At 35.3% G+C, this 17,807-nt stretch overlaps 2 protein-coding genes across 2 annotated transcripts; both read right to left on the reverse strand.

The window, feature by feature from the left end:
• Window positions 1-1,791: 1,791 nt before the first annotated feature.
• On the reverse strand, window positions 1,792-7,257 carry tmem165 (transmembrane protein 165). The gene is made up of 6 exons (XM_058756928.1): window positions 6,945-7,257; window positions 5,563-5,794; window positions 4,419-4,594; window positions 4,121-4,306; window positions 3,127-3,232; window positions 1,792-3,020 (listed from the first exon to the last, which is right to left on the reverse strand). Exons 1-6 carry the CDS (start codon window positions 7,083-7,085, stop codon window positions 2,944-2,946), a joined length of 918 nt encoding a protein of 305 aa, XP_058612911.1. The 5' UTR covers window positions 7,086-7,257; the 3' UTR covers window positions 1,792-2,943.
• Window positions 7,258-7,503: 246 nt separating this feature from the next.
• srd5a3 (steroid 5 alpha-reductase 3) lies at window positions 7,504-10,023 on the reverse strand. Its single transcript, XM_058756292.1, has 5 exons — window positions 9,764-10,023; window positions 9,501-9,652; window positions 8,976-9,167; window positions 8,658-8,777; window positions 7,504-8,573 (listed from the first exon to the last, which is right to left on the reverse strand). Exons 1-5 carry the CDS (start codon window positions 9,961-9,963, stop codon window positions 8,314-8,316), a joined length of 924 nt encoding a protein of 307 aa, XP_058612275.1. The 5' UTR covers window positions 9,964-10,023; the 3' UTR covers window positions 7,504-8,313.
• Between the last annotated feature and the right edge of the window lie 7,784 nt (window positions 10,024-17,807).

The following is a 17,807-nucleotide window of genomic DNA, read 5'->3' on the forward strand; positions in this document are numbered from 1 at the left end:
AATAAACTCCTTTCTGTTCAGGTAGGGTAAGATGTAGAATCACGCATAATAAGGCATAGTATGTGCTTTATGAGTACTAATAAACAGCTAATATATTAATATGCAAGCAACTAGTTAATAACTAAAGCAGGGTTCCTCAAATCTTACCCTTGAGGTCCAATCCACTGCAGAGTTTAGCTCCAACCCTGATCAAACTCACCTGTCTGTGATTTTCTAATGATCCTGAAGACATTGATTAGCATGTTCAGGTGTGTTTGATTAGGGTTACAGCTAAACTCTGCAGGAAAATGGCTCTCGAGGCCCAGATTTGAGGAGCCCTGAACTAAAGTGTTACATTAAATACATAAAAAAATAAATGTTTGTGTATGCGCGCGCGTATGTGCGTATACAGTAATGGCTAGCGGCAGCTGGGCACTCCTTATCTGTGTGTATGTTCTTTATGGGAAATTACTTATGCAATTTAGCTTATTGGGTTCATATTCTGATCGCATCTGCTTGCTGGTAGCCTATATAATATGCATCATTAAATCTTTTAGTTAAAAATAGAACTGTAGTTTACAGCAGAAATGGCGACAAACGATCGTGACTCCTGGCACAAACTCTGACAGCTGATACATAAAAATGTATAATAATAATAATAGTAATACAATTGTGGGAACTTTGCATCATTTAAAACACCACCGCACGCCACTGAGAACAGTGTAGTTTTTACCGAGCAAACAGCAAAAACAGCGAGAAAAACCTGAAGAAAGAACTCTGGCAGCTGCCTTGGCATCAGGGGATGCCACCGGAAGTGGCGCTGTGACCTGCCACTGCCAGGATTTGCGCCTTAAACCGCAGTAACTGCCACACAATATCAACTAAGCAATGACATTTTACAATTACATTTGCAGAAAACACATACTTGGTGCTTAAAATGAACCTAAAATGCAATATAATAAGCCTAATTAGGCATCGTAAAGATCAATTTCCAAAAGCTTAAACATAAAATAACATTACTGTATAATTTGTAATTACTGTATATTCACAATTTGAGAAAATGAAAACAATAAATACAACCAGAAAATAGAAGAAGAAAAAAAAAGTCCAGTGTTTCAATTTAAAAAAATCTAGTCACCACCAGTGCTTCAGAATAACTAAGAAATGTCTCTTATTCATCACGTACAATTAAACGTTTTCAAGCTCAGAAAAATATGGACCAGAGAAAAATCTCTAAATTAAATAAATACATATTTACAGTGGCCCCAAAAAGTAGAATGTCTTGGCCACATAAAAAAATGTATACACGTATCTATGACAAGTGGTATATATTTAAATGTAGCACAAGTACACATTTTAATCAAAACATTTACAATGTTTCTTAGGTTTCAAAAATATGAAGCTATAGGAATTTAAATCAAAATGAAGACAAATCTTGACACGTTCTGGTTGTCAAACTCTGTAGAACATGTATTGAACTGAACCTGTGGTTATTTCTAGGACACCTTGATGAACTTGATGGCTGCAAAAATTTACCTTGAGATTATTTGGTTAAAAATAATTGAAAAGAAAAAAAAGATGGTTAAAAAAAAAGTAGTGTCATTTGTTTGCAGATGCCAGTTGGTTTGATTTATTTATTTTTTTTTGCATCTGATGCAGTGTGTGACTCATGGCCTCAAAACGAGTTTTTGGATACTTTTCTGTTAACATCTTTGAAAAGTGTGCTTCATAACATTGTAGGGTTATTACATCTGCTCCTTGATTTAATTTTTATTTTTTTTCCGCACTGTGAAAAAATAACCACAGCTGACAGACCGAGACTGACCTTTTTATTCAATATTTACAGGAATAACATTTTTGTAGTTCTTCCATAATAGTTCAATCAGCACTCTCCAAAGTTAGCCCCTGTCAAATATTGACAATGTCACCCTGAAAACGTAAAAAAACCCCAAAAATCCTTCTCAACGGAAAACAAATCAACCGCAACAAAATATCAATATCTGTGCTCCATAGTAGAATAAATAAAAAGCATTCAGAAGAAAAGGGCAGACGTAAGAAATTATACTCTTCCTTCACGAGGAGACAGCAAATGTATGCTGTGTGCTTCTTTTAGGGGAGCCTGTGAAAGCATGACTGTCCCTAACACTTTATGACCAGTGACGCAGAAGCACAAATGCATTTGAGCGCACAATGATGACCAATAAATACCGTGACTGGGTTTAAAGGCCACATGTGATGTAGTAATCCGATCTCACGTAATTCCATACTACATTTAAAGCCTTTGGTAATATGGTATGAATAAAAGACAAACCATCAACAGGCAGTTTAGACACCAGGCAGGTCCTATAGCATTATTCAGCACTATAGTTTGTTATTGATGAAGGAATTGTGACTGCTATACTACTGAGGCTCTTACCCACTAAATACTCCTGAGACGTGAGTAGATTTACCGCTGTGCAGTGGGTGAATGACAGTGCTTGATCTGGTTTTAGTTTTAAGAGTAGTTGTAGTCAAGTAAGCTTGAACTTGATTAAAGTAGCCTGGAGCCTGGCCAGTGTTTGCCCATAACACACTGCTCAAACAGAGGTAAAACAATGTAGAAACAAGATTCGTGCTTTGTTATTTAAAATGTTACTATGTGCCGGACAAACATCTGGCAAGTTCAAGTAAACTGTTAGGCGGCACACAGGAGAAATATAACGATCACCTAAAAACAGAACAGTGTCTGGTTGAAAGTAAAGAAAGACAAAAACAAGGAGGGATTAAGCAAAAAACAGAAATGCTCATCAAGATATGAGCAGCAAATAGTTTTTCATTCATTCATTCAGTCATACTTTACTCACACAAAAGAGATTCACTCAAACATATAAACAAGCCATCTGCAGTCTTTGCGCAGTCTCTCTCTCTGTTCCACTTGTTCTGGGTTGTATATATACAAAATGAAACCAAGAGTCAGTTCTTCCATCAGAATCCAGAATCGGGCTTGATAAAGAGGGCGGAGAACGCAAAGGCGAGGAAAACGATTCCACCAATGATTGTAACTGTAGAGACAACAACAGGAAGTATCAGCAAATAAATCTGGATATAGGTCAGTGCTTATGGAAACCAACAGAACATGATGTACTGTACTAAATGACTCAGTCTCACCGGTTCTTACGGAGATCTTCTGAGCCACCATCCTTCCGCCGATAACAGCCAGGCCTGTGCACAGACAGTGTCCCAGTGTCCCCCCAACTGCAACTCCAAATGGATCCTGCAGCACAAAACCGGCCGGTTATTCACAGTAACAACACTAAAGCTAATATTGAGCTATATAGAGTGCTGGAATATGTATATAATATTAAATTTAATGTAACGTAGTTTAAAATAAATTTTTATGAGCTTTAGGAATATTTAAAATGGTAATAAGTGACAAAGTATGTTTAATTAGTTAATTACTTATATAATTCAGAATAAAAGTCTAATGTAATTAAGAATAAAATGTATTTAAACTTATAGTATAATATAATATATCCAGGCCATTTTTTATGCATTGCAAAATAATTTCATGAACATTAAGAATATTCAAAATGGTAAAACATTACAATAAATTTTAGTATAAATTTATTTTAAAATTAATTATAAATAAAACAGATCTCATCAATTAAAAAAAAAAAAAAAAAAAAAAAGTAAAATACAGTTTAATTGACTTTTGAATTGAATATTTAAAATGCTAAAAAGCTGCAAAGTATTTTTAGTAAAATTTAAATAAAATTTAATTTAATTAAAAAATCTCATCTACGTTATCGGTTTGTTACAAAATGCAAAATACAGTTTCATGGGTATTAAGAATATTTAAAATGTGAATATTTTAGTAGAACATTTATTTAAAATTAATTATAAATAAAAATCTTTTTTGTTTTTAAATACAAAACACCATTTCTTGGGCCTTAACAATATTTTAAATGATAAAACGTGAGAAAGTATTATCAGTAAAAGTTAATTACTAATAAAGTATAATTTAGAATTAAAGTCTTAAATAATAATAAAATTTAAAACAAAAGCAAGCAAATAAATAAATCTCCCATCCAGGTAAGCAATTTTGAAATGGTAAGAAATAAAATTTAGAATAACAGTCTAATTTTGGATCCTTTGTACATACCTCTCTTGCAGCCAGCACAATAGTGGCAAGCTGAGAGCGGTCGCCCCACTCTGCGAGGAAGGTGAGGGTGAGTGCCTGAATGAATATCGGTGAAATCACGCTATGACACCTTCTCTGAGGTAACATGGTTGCCGCCGTCCCCGCTTCCACATCAGGTGCGCCGTTGGCTAGCTTATAGCGCTGAAGCTACGAGAGGAGAGGGAATCAATCAATTAAGGTAAGATAAAATGCTTAAATTATGCAGGGGATGTTATTTAGCCACACCTGTGAACAAACACACTTGAACTACAAAGCTTACCTCTTCATCCTTTTTCTTTATCTCAGCCTGGACCTCCTCCAGCTCCTCTTGCCCTTCATCAGGACTCATCCTCAGTCCCTCCCTCAGCATCCTCACACCAAATATGGCAAACAGTGCTGTCGATATGTAGTAGGTGTAGATCCGTGGGATAATGGTGGTGGCATAACCGAACAGGACTAATGAGAAGACAGGAAGAAAAATAGGTCATTTTTAATTATTTATGAATAACACATGGTAGATAAACACTCTCTATTAATGCATTAGATTTTAAGTACATAGAAAGACAAACTCAGTAGCCTAATTGCTGAATTATGAGCTAAAATATAACCCTAATAAAGACAGTGGTAAAGAGAGAAAAAGGCCTGTCGATAGAAGTCTTTTAGATCAGTACGGCATGATGATGTTGTTTCAGACAGATGCAAATTTACTACAAAATTTGCAAGATGAATTATATCCTGTATATATATATCTCACAAAACTTTCATTGACACTGCATGTATTAGACCAGCTAGATATGATAGACAAGAATAGGAACCCAGAGAAATAAAAAGGTGACAATCTAAAAAAATTAAAATAAAAAAAAACAACAAACAAAAAAACTAGTCATATAAGCAAGATCAAATCAAATTTAGGACATGTAAAAGTGAGAAAAAAAATGACAAAGATTATGACAATTTCTAGCCTTTAAACATTAAAATCAAACCAAAAATTGTCAGAATGGGTAAAATGATTGCAAATTTAACAAATTAAGCTTTCGCTCAGTAGGTTTTTTAGACCACATGATCTTTTGTAACTACTGATTACTTATTTATATTGTTGTGTAACTTTAATGGTTAAACTATTCATTATAATTTTACATTTTAATTGAGGTCAAGACCTCTGAGGTGGGACAGGACAATATCCCTGTTTTAAGGAGGTGGGTCTTGATTTTGTTCAAATCTAGCTTCTTTTAATGCTAGGTTCATTTTATGTGAGATAGCAGTTTATTCAACATATGTAATACATAAAAACATTATGGATGTCTATAAGTCACGTAACACCAAAAGTCGTAAGTATTGGTGAAAAGTGGAAGATGAGATATGATGCGAAGCATATCAACCTCTGAACATGATTTATAAAGTAAAGGTGCATTTGAACAACCTACCTGACAGACAGGTCATGAGTCCCAGAGCCAACATGGCACCTGCCAAAACAGTGAGGCGATTGTAGCGCATAGCCATGATGGCTGCGATGAAGAACGTCTTGTCTCCCAGTTCAGAGACAATGATGACTGAGAGGGCTGCCACAAAGGCATGAATAAAGCCCAGGTTTCCCTTATTGGGTTCATTGACACGCACTTCCGGGCCGGGTGCGTGACCGGTGGTTGCCTTCTGCAGCTGGACAGTAATTATGATTCAGATGTTAGATCAATAAATAGTAACAACCATACAATAAACAAATTTATTCAAAATATGGAGCAATATAAATATTTACAACATTTAGAGATACAAGTCAGCATGTTAATACTGGAATTTATGTATTTTTATCTATAAAGCAAGGATTAAAGTATGAAAAATATGGGGGTACAAAACAGCAGTTCTAGCGTTACTACTATAACAGTACGATTGCTTATTCATCCAGTATTCAACAGTTTGCCTGAAGAAATATATTGTACAGTTAGACATAGAAATGTAAAAAAAAAAGAAAAAAGGAGAATTGAACAAGATTGCTATGAATGTTCAACTTTCCATCATTTTCTCAAATGCTTAAAGTAATCCTATAAATTCATTCCACCAAGTTAACTTTTCAAACTTATACTATTTTTATTTTACATATGTGTGCTGTGAATGAATGCCATTATGATACTGCTTTCACTTAGATTGGTAGTTTTCAGCCTTTTTGACTCCAAGGCCCCCCGATTATCAGAGATAATATTTGACAGCCCTCCTAAGCTGATATTTACCTCTGTGAAAATAAAACAAATAAACTGAAGATATGATGTCAATTAAAATATTCAATCAGTTTAACTGATTGTTATTATAACTAAATATAAATAAGTTCTACACTTAGGCCTATTGGGGCCCCTTGGAAGTTTGCTCGAGATCAGCTTGCCATGTTAAAACTTAAGAAATGCAGCAACAAAACTACAAAAACACTTACTACAGATCGATGCACTTGAGTTTTCATTTGATCTGCTCTCAAGCCCTCAAGTCAAAGCTTAATTTCAATGCCACAATATGTCTCTGACCAATAAAATGTTTTATTCATCCCGCACTTCATGTTTGTGAAGGTTGGGCAATCTCCTTGCATAAAAATATAACAGCAACATATAAAAATGTAAATTATTCAGCAGAATCTCCTGAATGATCACTGACTTTCAAAACTACATTCAGCCTAATAAGTGGACACATCTATTAGAGAGTGTATAATCAAATTAGCCTAATTACCCGGCTACTTCCAGCACAAGTCTTCTTTGACACATATAGTTTTAATGAACATTCTTACATGTATGTTATCTAGAAAAGATGATAAATGTTTTATACAAACCTCCGCTGGTTTCTCCTCGTGAATGACTTTATTCTCTTCTTGAGTTGCTATAACTCCGGCTGAAAACAACACGACGCTCAACAGAACAAGGAAGCATATAGACCTGCCACCGCCATGCCGCTCGCCGGCCCGTGGAGACATCTTAAGGGCTGGCTAATACGGCTTCTGTTGTGATAATACTTTGCAAATTAAGCTAATAAAACCGTTAATTTATATACATTAACGTTTCGTCGCTACGATCAAGCTAGCCAACCGTTGTCATTTTCGCGGAGAGACTGATACCAAGGCAAAGACAAAACTATCGGTTGAAAGCTGGCCGTGATTGGTCAGCTGGGAGATAGACATGTACAGTAGAGACATACGTCACTGAAATGGAAACAGACTATTGGTTGAAATGTCATTCTCAATGACGTATGAAGAACGCCTACAAGGTAGGTTGCAACGCAAAAGGGAAGTATGAGATTTGAGACTCGCGACGCTCAGCTCAAAGAATAATTTACAGAAATGAGTTTGGCTCCTCTGTTAACGCGAATTTTCACATTTCGAAAATGTAATTATTAGAAGCTGAGTGGAAATAGTAGAAAATAGCAGATTCCATCTTGTTTACACGAAGTTCAAATATTGATAGACGTTATTCATATAGCAGGCTTACGTGTACATATAGAAGATAAAAAAAAAAAGAAGAAAAAAATTCTGAGGAAAAAATGTTTGAACAATGATGGGTACATAAACACTTCTATACACTGTTTTGCAACACTGACCTCATGATTATTGAAACTAATGCAGAAACTTGTAAAATATAAATATTTGTAAATTTTTAAATCATTATTACCACTGCTGCTTAATCATTGATATTTTATAAAAGTTAACCTTTCTGTATTTGTATTTGCTTATGGTTTGTCCTACATCCTCCTAATACATATGCAAGTGCAAATAAAGTAAAACAAACAACAACAACACGGTCATCAATTGATCAGTAGCAGGAAACGGGCAAAAATTATCTTTCAGTTGATTCTCTTTTTAAACAAGACTAAATTCTAGACGCAGTGGAAGCTTGGGAAGTTAATATGTGGTAAAAGCCACTTCCTTGTTTAGGCATTTGCTGACATCTCACAGTAATTAAGTGTCTTAGCAAGCAGCTGCTGTCAGTCTCCATCTGAGGTCAGTCTGTGTCAGGGCAACGGTCCATTTCGGTCATGTCGTGTGTATTTCCCTCCTTGCACTGTTCCTTACACATTAAACATGCATAATCAATGCGTCAGCTGTTCCCATTTAAAAGAGAGACATTAAGGTTATCTATGTTTTTGTTTAGTCAATACTTTATTAATTTGATTCTTATTTCCATATAAAAGAGCTTATTACATAAAAATCACAGGACAAAGGGAATAAAAGCTTTGCGTTGAGGTGGATAAGTCTCAAACTTGCTCCTGTAGTAATCATGACAGAGCTGTGCAGCCAGTGCCTGGTTACAGAGTACATACAGTACCACCAGCCACCAGGTTAGAGAACTACAGCCACAACAAACACTCATGGCAACATAAATCAGAAGCTCAGTCAGGTAATGCGGACATGAGACCAGCTCAAACCAGCCCCCACATGGCATCTTGTGGGCCAGAGTCTCTACTTTACCTATATTGGATAGAAGGAACAAAGATTTAATATTTGTAAATTAAAAAAAAAAAAAATCCTAAGAAAACCCCAGTGGCTTCCTACCTGAGCTGTCAGTCCTCATCTTGGCTAGCAGTGAGAGGGACCGGTTCTGGAGGAGTGATGCCCAGATGAAAAGAAGAGTCCCGATTACATGATGCCATGTGAGCTGATTAATAAGAGACCCTGGTATTGCAGAGACAAATACACAGATAGTTAGTAAAATTCAGGAAAATGTCAAGCTACATTTGGGCTGATAAATACTGAAATATTTTTGGTAAAGTTAACATGAATTAGATTGAGTTTTCAATTTGGAGGTGCATTTTAGTCAAAAAACAATGTGACAAAATGATGAAAGGATCGGAACTAGGAAACTGTACTAACCTGATTGTGGCAGAGAGGAATTTATACACAGGACAGTTAGTCCAAGTAGGACATAGTAACCCAAACCAAATGCATATTGGACTACATGGATCACACCATTAGAAAATACGCTGACAAATAGGCACTCCAACAGCCGTCTAAGGGAATGGACCCACAGTAGCGCTTGTAAAAGCAGAATGGAGAGATGTAACTCTGAAAAGCACACATAAGTAAGCATGTGAATATTCTTTGCATTGTAAATGGTAAGTACACTGCATCAAATTAAAGCAGAAAAATATTAAAATGTATATATATATATATATATATATATATATATATATATATATATATATATATATATATAAAATAAATAAATAAATACAGGATCTCCATTACACAGTGTATATACAGAGCTTTCAGAATTTTTCTCTGATTTTGTTACTATATTATCATGGTTATACTAAAGTAACACACTGGTTGCCATTGTTTAAAAAAAGGAAGATGAAGTGGAGAAGAATAAAAAACATTCTTTGTAATTTGAAGTACCTTTCCAAGCAGCTCTTGGTCTGCCAGTCAAACACCAAAGCGCGTCAATTAACCAATCAGGCAGCGCCTCATTCATGACGACAGAACGCAAGGAGAATAGTAGGAGGAGCCCATTCCACATGACAGACACCGCATAGAAATGATAGAAACACCTGAAGACAACATCAGAGAAAATGTTTCCTGCATTATCGCCTTGACATGCTCAAACCACGATATCTGGGGAATATACAGAGCCACATAAACTACATTTAATCCCGAATCACCTCTTTGATATGTCAAAAACGAGCTGCCAGTTTGAGCGCTTGATGTGTTCTTTAGTTTTTCCATATCGGATTAAATCCTGAAACACGTGCTCGAGGCTGTGAGGCAGTTTCAGTGAAAACTTACAAAGACAAAAGGCCATTAGAAAACACAGTGCTAACAAAAACCATATAATATTAACTATTGCTATAGAATCCAGCATCGCAGCAACAGCAGCATCATACTGCGGTCCGCTCGTGTAAAGATACCAGAGGAAACAAATACCCGATATTGTAGGTTCCTCTCATTCAGCAATAAGGGATTTGCTCATAGACACCGCCGCTCCATGGTCGGGTAATGTGTCATGATAAAACCCCACAAAGAAGAAACATTTCTGCATGTCTCTATACATACAAAATCTTTTCAAAATCTACAGCTATTAGTATCCATGAATATGAATGTTTGGAAGACTTTATTCATCGCTAGATCATACAAACGTGGAGAAACAGCTATCACAACGCCACTGATAGCAACAATATTAGATGGTACCATATGTTTCTAAATTGTTTGTTTGTTAAAATGTTCATTCAAACCGTCATTGTAGACATCTTTAAAATTTAGCTTCAAAACCATCATTTGCAGATCTGCCTAGGAACACAAGAGGGCAGCAGGCAAAATATAATTTGTCAGTAGTACTCTCACAGAAATTAATTCAATTGGTTCATTCAATTAACTGGTTTAAGGACGTTTTGCATTGACTCATTATAGTATGTACACATATAGGAGAGAGTGGGGTAAACTGTGCCACATTTTACTTAATTTGTCCTCTATGGCAATGAGGAAATGAGGTAAAAACTAATACTCTTACTAATATGTCAGGACGTCTACTATTAAACTAGAGGAAAGTGCTACAGCATAGAAATACTGTATGACATGAGTGGTCCAGTGACAACTTTGTAGTGGAAGTAGTTCTGCACTCAAGGATTTTTTAATACACCCTTTTGTTTCTTATTTACACACTTGAGCCATCAAACTGTTGTATGAAATCAAAATCACACTCACAGCCGTGCAATATGGCTCTGTATCAGATTACCTACTGTACTCATCCTGTGGCCTTGTGGATTTAAAAGTGTTTTTGGAGTTAATATTTCACTCATTATCTTTTACCATTAATGGGATTCTGATTTATAACAGGAAGTAACACAATAACCAGACTAGACAGTATGCGTTTGTCTGTTTGCTTGTACAGTTTGTCTGCCAATGCAAGGAAACCTCATTCCCCACTTGAGCCATTAACTGTACCATATGTGTTCATTCAATAAAAGAGTGTGTGTGAAAGAGAGTAAACCAAAGCCTCTAAAGTATTTGCCTCATAGAAAAGGCAGGTTTCCTATCTGAGGATGTGTGCAGTGTTTCCTGCCCCCTCCCGACTCTTCCTCACTGTCCCCAGTGCTGGACCCTCATTAGGCTCCCTTCTGACACGTTTATTGTCACTCTTCTTCTTTTTCCATCCTTTTATCCCCCTGCTCATCCATCCACGCTACTTCTCCACCCATTTCTCAGTGACCTCCTTGCATCTTCCGCTTTGCATTCCCCAAACACTTAAAACACACACACACACACACACACACACACACACACACACACACACTAACCCAATTTCTCAAAATACCCTGGATTTATTTTTCACTGTTCTCTTGCGCAGTAATATGGAAATTCATCTATCCATCCGTCTATTCATTCGTCAAACCGCTTGTCATCTGTATTGTCATGGGATGGAACTGCATGATTATTTCTAATTATTAACTCAACATGATAGTTTTTGCTGCATATGGTTATTTTAATTATTTTATGATATAAAGTCAAAATTACTCTTTATTCACCCTGAGGTGGAATACTAAAGACAGTTTATTTCAAAAGTTGATTGAACTATGTATGTAATATGTGACCCTGGATGACAAAAAGTGTAAATTTTTCAAAATTTACATTTATACATCATCTGAAAGCTGAATAAATAAGCTTTCCATTGATGTATGGTTAGGATCTGACAATATTTGGCCGAGATACAACTATTTGAAAATCTGGAATCTGAGGGTGCAAAAAAAACTTTAAACTTAAACTTGTTCAAATGAAGTTCTTAGCAATGCATATTACTAATCATAAATTAAGTTTTGATACACTTATGGTAAGAAATTTACAAAATATCTTCATGGAACATGATCTTTACTTAATATCCTAATGATTTTTGGCATAAAAGAAAAATCGATAATTTTGACCCATACAATGTATTTTTGGCTATTGCTACAAATATACCCCAGCGACTTAAGACTGGTTTTGTGGTCCAGGGTCACATATAGAAAAAGTTTAGAAAAAAATCTACTTTTAGGTAATTTACTATAAGCAACTAATAATTTAAAATATTTAGGACTTACAATGTCAAGTTTGAGGGTGAGGATAGAAATGCCAAGCTATTGAACATGCTCATTTGTTAACTGGTTCTCATTTTAGACAAAACCATTCCACCTTGATACCTGCCACTATTGCTATCACAGCTAGACTTGACTTAATTGTGAACTAATGTTTTCATAATTAAATGTAAATATTGTAATACCGTACCTGTAAAGTGGACAGTCTGAGTATGCTATTATAAAGCTATAAAGGCTAAGAACTTGGACCTCATTGTTGCATATATTTTTAAACATACACACTGGAGAAGCATTGTGGCTGTGGCAAAACCCACAATCCCTTGCATTTGAATAATTAAATTTTGTGTGTTTTTATTATGTGTATGTTTATTTGTATATTTGAAGTCAACATTAGCATGATTCATGTTCATTTTGGTTAGGTGTATACAATTATTTGAATGTATTCATCTACCAATACCGGCTGTTATATAGTTGAGTTTAGTGCATGGACTTCAGAGCCACACTGTTGTGGAAACTTGTTTCGTAAAGTTAAAGTAGTTCATTCAACCCTCTATTTCAAATTTAACAAATACGTGTTGAAGAAAGTTAGCTGACTTTAACTTAATGCGCTGATTGGTAGTGGACAATCAGATTTTGATCTTTTGATCTTGGGATCGCACGTACACTCATTCTTCTACTGCAGATTGTCTCTTTACTCTCTTCACTGTTTTCTGTCCCTTATTTTATCTATAGGCCTATATTGATATTATATCTATGTTTCTTTTAATGCCGTTTCTTTATATGACCTTTCAGAATGCTGCTTTTCTAAACCCATAAGTGCATATAAACATGGCAGGTAATTGTGCATTTATATGTTTAAAAGTGGTACTGCGGTTAGATTGTGTTGATCATGCTTTTGATGATTGCTTTTCCACTCTATTGTCTGGTTGGCTGTAGTTCTTTTTCCATGGCTCTCCATGTATTTTCTTTCCAAAACCCAGCGCTGATGACAGAGCAGGAACTGGCATACCTTGGCCAGGCCCAATGGGATGTGGTAGGCAATAGAGTATTTAATTATTATATCATGCTTAAAAATAACAATAAAAAATTACGCAGAGTCAGGTCAGAATTTGAAACCTAAGGGGAATTTTGAATGTTTTTGAAGTTGAAGTGTGTACTTCCATGTCTTTTCTGTCACCAAATGACATTAGTTTGATTATTTCAAATTGGTTTGCAAAACTCTTCACCTATCTTCCATTGGTTTTGGATTAACAAATATTCCACCCCAAACACAATTCTTGTGTTTGAATATGTCTATGTCCATACTATATAGTAGGCAAAAAACAGTATGTGACATGAGTAGTGTGTCCGAATTTACCGTTTTCACAAAACAGTAGGTAACAAGTTCTCCAGATAACTTGCGAGATTCTGAAGTGAGCATTCGATGTACAATTTACTATGAGGCCACAGAAGAAGAGTTGTGAATGGCAGTGAAGCGATGCCACAGGTCACATGACAGTGAAACCATGACGGATGTAGAACATCCAAATTTCATTCATCCAATGCATAAGCAAGTTTCAAACCAAATGTAGCACCTACTATACATGTGATCTCAAACACACTCCTGTGTCTACAATTTCAAACTGTAATAATGGCTTACTTATAGCTTTCTTATGAAACTGTGATAGAAGAAAGTATTTTAAAATCAAAGAAATGTATCTATCTATCTATCTATCTGTCTAGATAGAGCTTAGCATCTCGTAATATTACATGAATTTATGGTAGCGTGATAAATTACCAACACAAAGAGGAACCTTTGAGGGCTTTTCCATGCCCGCTGTTAGCATGAGTCCGAAAGATAGGAAGTGCTCTCTTTTTCCTGATCCCCTGCTCAGAGGGGGAAGTGTTTTAGGTGCTACGACTCCCAGCAGAAATGACCAGGACAGGAAACATGTGGTGGTTGGAGACTCAAACTCTAACCCTTTCGATCAAACCCCCACCTGAAAAACCAAGGCTTTTTAAGACCCATAATGCACCAGTTCACGTTTCTGCCAACAGTAACTAAAAAGAGACTAAATGAGCATGCCAATGTGTAAACTTGCTACTTTAAAAGTATAAATCAGGCAAACAGAGGCCCAGAAATGTTTAATGACAAGGTTAATTTCACACAAAACCAAATCAGTTTTGTGATTTATGAAATATTAAAGATGTAAATCTATACCTATTTATCAGATTACTTAAGAAACGCTTTAACTGTAGTTTTCTTTCAAGACTTACCTGCACAGGTAAACCACTTTTTGTGTATTGTTTAGTATTCCTTTAATTAAGCCTCCTATACATATGCTCAACAATTCACTGATTCATTAGTTATGTCACACAGCAGTAATGAGGAAATGCAAAGTTGCCATAACTGTAAATGTTTAGCCACTGTCCTTAAGAAATTGTGTAACCACTGTAAACAACCAACAGTTGACCCAAGGCCTGATATTGTCCATCACTCGTACACAAGGCCTTAGTGCATAGATGTCCTGTGTCACACGGCTTACTGTTACACAACTAAAGATACACCCTCCCCTTCCCAGTTTTATCCTTCGGATCCACCCATATCCCACTGGCAGCTTCTCTGGGACATTCTATCTCAGCTTGCTGGAAAAACAAGGGAGGTTACTATTACTCCGCCAACCTCCTTACCTCCAGAGAGGTGGGGGTGGTGGTGGTGGTGGTGGGGGGTAATGCTACTATTAGTGACTGAAGTGCTGTAACACTTTACAGTACAGGAAACATGGCTACCCAGATTGTTTACAGACAATGGAATGGTCAAATTGTCTCCTCTGCAAAATTAATCTTCCTGTGGTTTACAAACAAGCCATAATGTAGCCATAATGTAGCAGTTTTGTACATGAAATTTATTCTAATTAAACTGAAAAACCTCACTGTTATCTCAAAAAGTTCTATTCAGATTCAAGTATCAGTTCTTCTTTGCCAAATTCTTTCTGTTTGGCTAAGATCTGTGAAAACATCCGTTTTTAAAGGCATTTAAAGCAATTTCTGTTATTTGTTAGGTTTGTCTGGCAACCACAATTGCATTTGGCCCCTATAATTTTAAAAGACATAAAAAATGTTAAATAATTTTATAATTTTAAAAACTAAAATAAAGCAATAATGAAACTGAACTTATAGCTACCTCCTTACGCCAACAGGACTTATTTGTGAATGTTTGTTCTAAAATGCACATGTGGTGGCAATTCGTAACAATTTTACTTTTTGGCAAATTGATGGCAAAATTTACATTTAGCAGACGCTTTTATCCAAAGTGACTTACAAATGAGGACAATGGAAGCGATCAAAATCAACAAAAGAGTAATGATATGCAAGTGTTTTTTTTTTTTATTATTATTATATAATAAATAAAAAGAAAACAGATAGAATAGAAAAAGACTAGAGCAAGCTAGTGTTAGAGGCCCTTTTTGCTTTTGTAAATTGTGTAATAAATAAAAAGAAAACAAATAGAAAACAAAAAGAAAACAAATTCTAGTATTCTAATACTAGAATACAAAAAGATTAGAAAAGCTAGTGTTAGTTTTTTTTTTGTTTGTTTTTTAAAGAATAGAATAAGAATAGAGAGTGCTAGAGTTAGAGGGTCAAATAAAGATGGAAGAGATGTGTTTTTAACCGATTCTTGAAGATGGCTAAGGAATCAGCTGCTGGGATTGAGTTGGGCAGGTCATTCCACCAGGAGGGAACAGTTCATTTAAAAGTCCGTGAAAGTGATTTTGTGGGTGGCACAATGAAGCGAAGTTCAGTTGCAGAACGTAAACTTCTAGAGGGCACATAAATCTGAAGTAATTTTTTTAATGAAGTAAATTTGTATGAATTAATATGATCTTTCGTTTTTTTTTACCATTTGTTTATGCCCCGCTGAGTGTTATAGGTTTTATAAAACTGTACGAATTCATAAAAAATCTCCAACTCATAAATAAAATAATTATATTTTATCATAAGTTCAGGCTATATTTAACGCAAAAACTATATATATATATAAGTGCTCAAAAGTTAATAAACAAGGTTAGACAATCCTTCTGCCAAACCAAAGTTCTGCCAAGCTAAGAAAGTAGTCCATAAGCATAACTAACTTTTACGATTGAAATAGGAATTGATCTAACTAATAAAAAAGCATAGATATTTTCATAGGGTGAAGTCAGCTAAAATGGGCCACGTTTTGGTAAATTACTTATAATACCATCAAATAAGCTGAGATCTATAAATTAGCATGGGTCTCTTAAATATATTTATATTTTTTAAATGTGAAAAAGTATAAAGGTTTTAAAATGATGAGAGTTAGAGTATCAGCAGGTACCTTCTTGAGCCACGGCACAACATTCAGGTAAAATGGGTCAGCTGTTCAGTTAAAATGGGCTAATATAAAAAGAGAACAACACAGATAATTTCAGCTTAAATCATTTTATTTTTAACTGTAAGTTGACACTATTGTCTTTAGTGTGCCATAGCAACACCATGAATGCATTTCATTAAATAGAAAGTTGAATGCAATTAAATTAAACAATGCAATTAAAAATGAACTGATCATGTTGTGTAGTTGTGTGTTTCTGTGCATTGGTGTCTTTTGTGTGCATGTATGTGTGTATGCTTGTTTTTTATTTTTAAGACTGTTAAGATTTTGTATGGATACATGTCTACAGTAGGCCTATAAACCTATTTTCACCCTCAATTTCTGTGTAAAAGTGTGTGTGTGTGAGTGTATGCAGCCTATTTTACTGACATCTTCCTTTCTTTCCCTTTCTCTTCTCGTCTCTCTGTTTCCTTTCTTTGCTTGTCCTCCTGCCATTCATGTCTGCAATGCAATTTAAAAAAAAAAAGTATGGATACATATCTAGGCCTATAAACCTATTTTCACCCTCAATTTCTGTCTAAAAGTGTGTGTGTGTATGCAGCCCATTTTTGCTGAAAATTGTGGCCCATTTTAGCTTAACCAGCCATTTCTACCTAAAATGACCTAAATGTTTATTTTATCAATTAAAACTTTTTATTTGAAAGAGCATGTCAAAACATTGTTCATAAACCTCTGCTTTGTTGGTAAGCTTACTTATAATTGCTTTAGTACCCTTATTAGTGATTAATTAAATGTACTATGTCAGGCTCAATTTTCTTACAATTTCTCTGACAAGCTTCATGTAACACTCTGTCTTGCCCGCCTTAAAAAACTCAGACCAATAAAAATTGTTGTTACATGTCAACAAGTGTTGAAGCAACAATGCAAGATCAATTACTGTGATTTTCTGTAAAAATTTAAAGAGATATTATGCTACAACCTTATTTGGCCCATTTTACCTGATAGCCCATTTTAGCTGACTTCACCCTATTGCTTTACACTTTCAGTACCACTCTTTTAAAGAACACATTTCATTCTCCATTCAAAAACTTCATCACAATACTTTTAAGACGCAACCCAACTTTCTTCATTTGTCAGTGTTTAAAGTAACCTTAATTATGGGGTCACCATGCCCCCCTAACCCACCATGATTTATTTAGAGCAGTTTGTTTAGTGGAAATTGTGCGTTTTTTCACATCTTCAATTCTTGATTGAATTAGGTTCCTATCGTAATTGATCTCGGATAACGTGACTGTTCTGTTTAGTCCCGGA

Source organism: Onychostoma macrolepis, chromosome 20, assembly GCF_012432095.1.
Source record: "Onychostoma macrolepis isolate SWU-2019 chromosome 20, ASM1243209v1, whole genome shotgun sequence".
NCBI lineage: Eukaryota > Metazoa > Chordata > Actinopteri > Cypriniformes > Cyprinidae > Onychostoma > Onychostoma macrolepis.

Coding starts and splice junctions, on each gene's coding strand:
- tmem165 (XM_058756928.1), bottom strand. CDS start 7,085: ATGTCTCCACGGGCCGGCGAGCGGCATGGCGGTGGCAGGTCTATATGC. Junction 5,795..6,944: donor ACGAGGAGAAACCAGCGGAG/GTTTGTATAAAA, acceptor ATTACTGTCCAG/CTGCAGAAGGCAACCACCGG. Junction 4,595..5,562: donor ACTCATGACCTGTCTGTCAG/GTAGGTTGTTCA, acceptor TCTTCTCATTAG/TCCTGTTCGGTTATGCCACC.
- srd5a3 (XM_058756292.1), bottom strand. CDS start 9,963: ATGCTGGATTCTATAGCAATAGTTAATATTATATGGTTTTTGTTAGCA. Junction 9,653..9,763: donor GTTTTTGACATATCAAAGAG/GTGATTCGGGAT, acceptor TGTTGTCTTCAG/GTGTTTCTATCATTTCTATG. Junction 8,778..8,975: donor TTCCTCTCTGCCACAATCAG/GTTAGTACAGTT, acceptor CTGCAATACCAG/GGTCTCTTATTAATCAGCTC.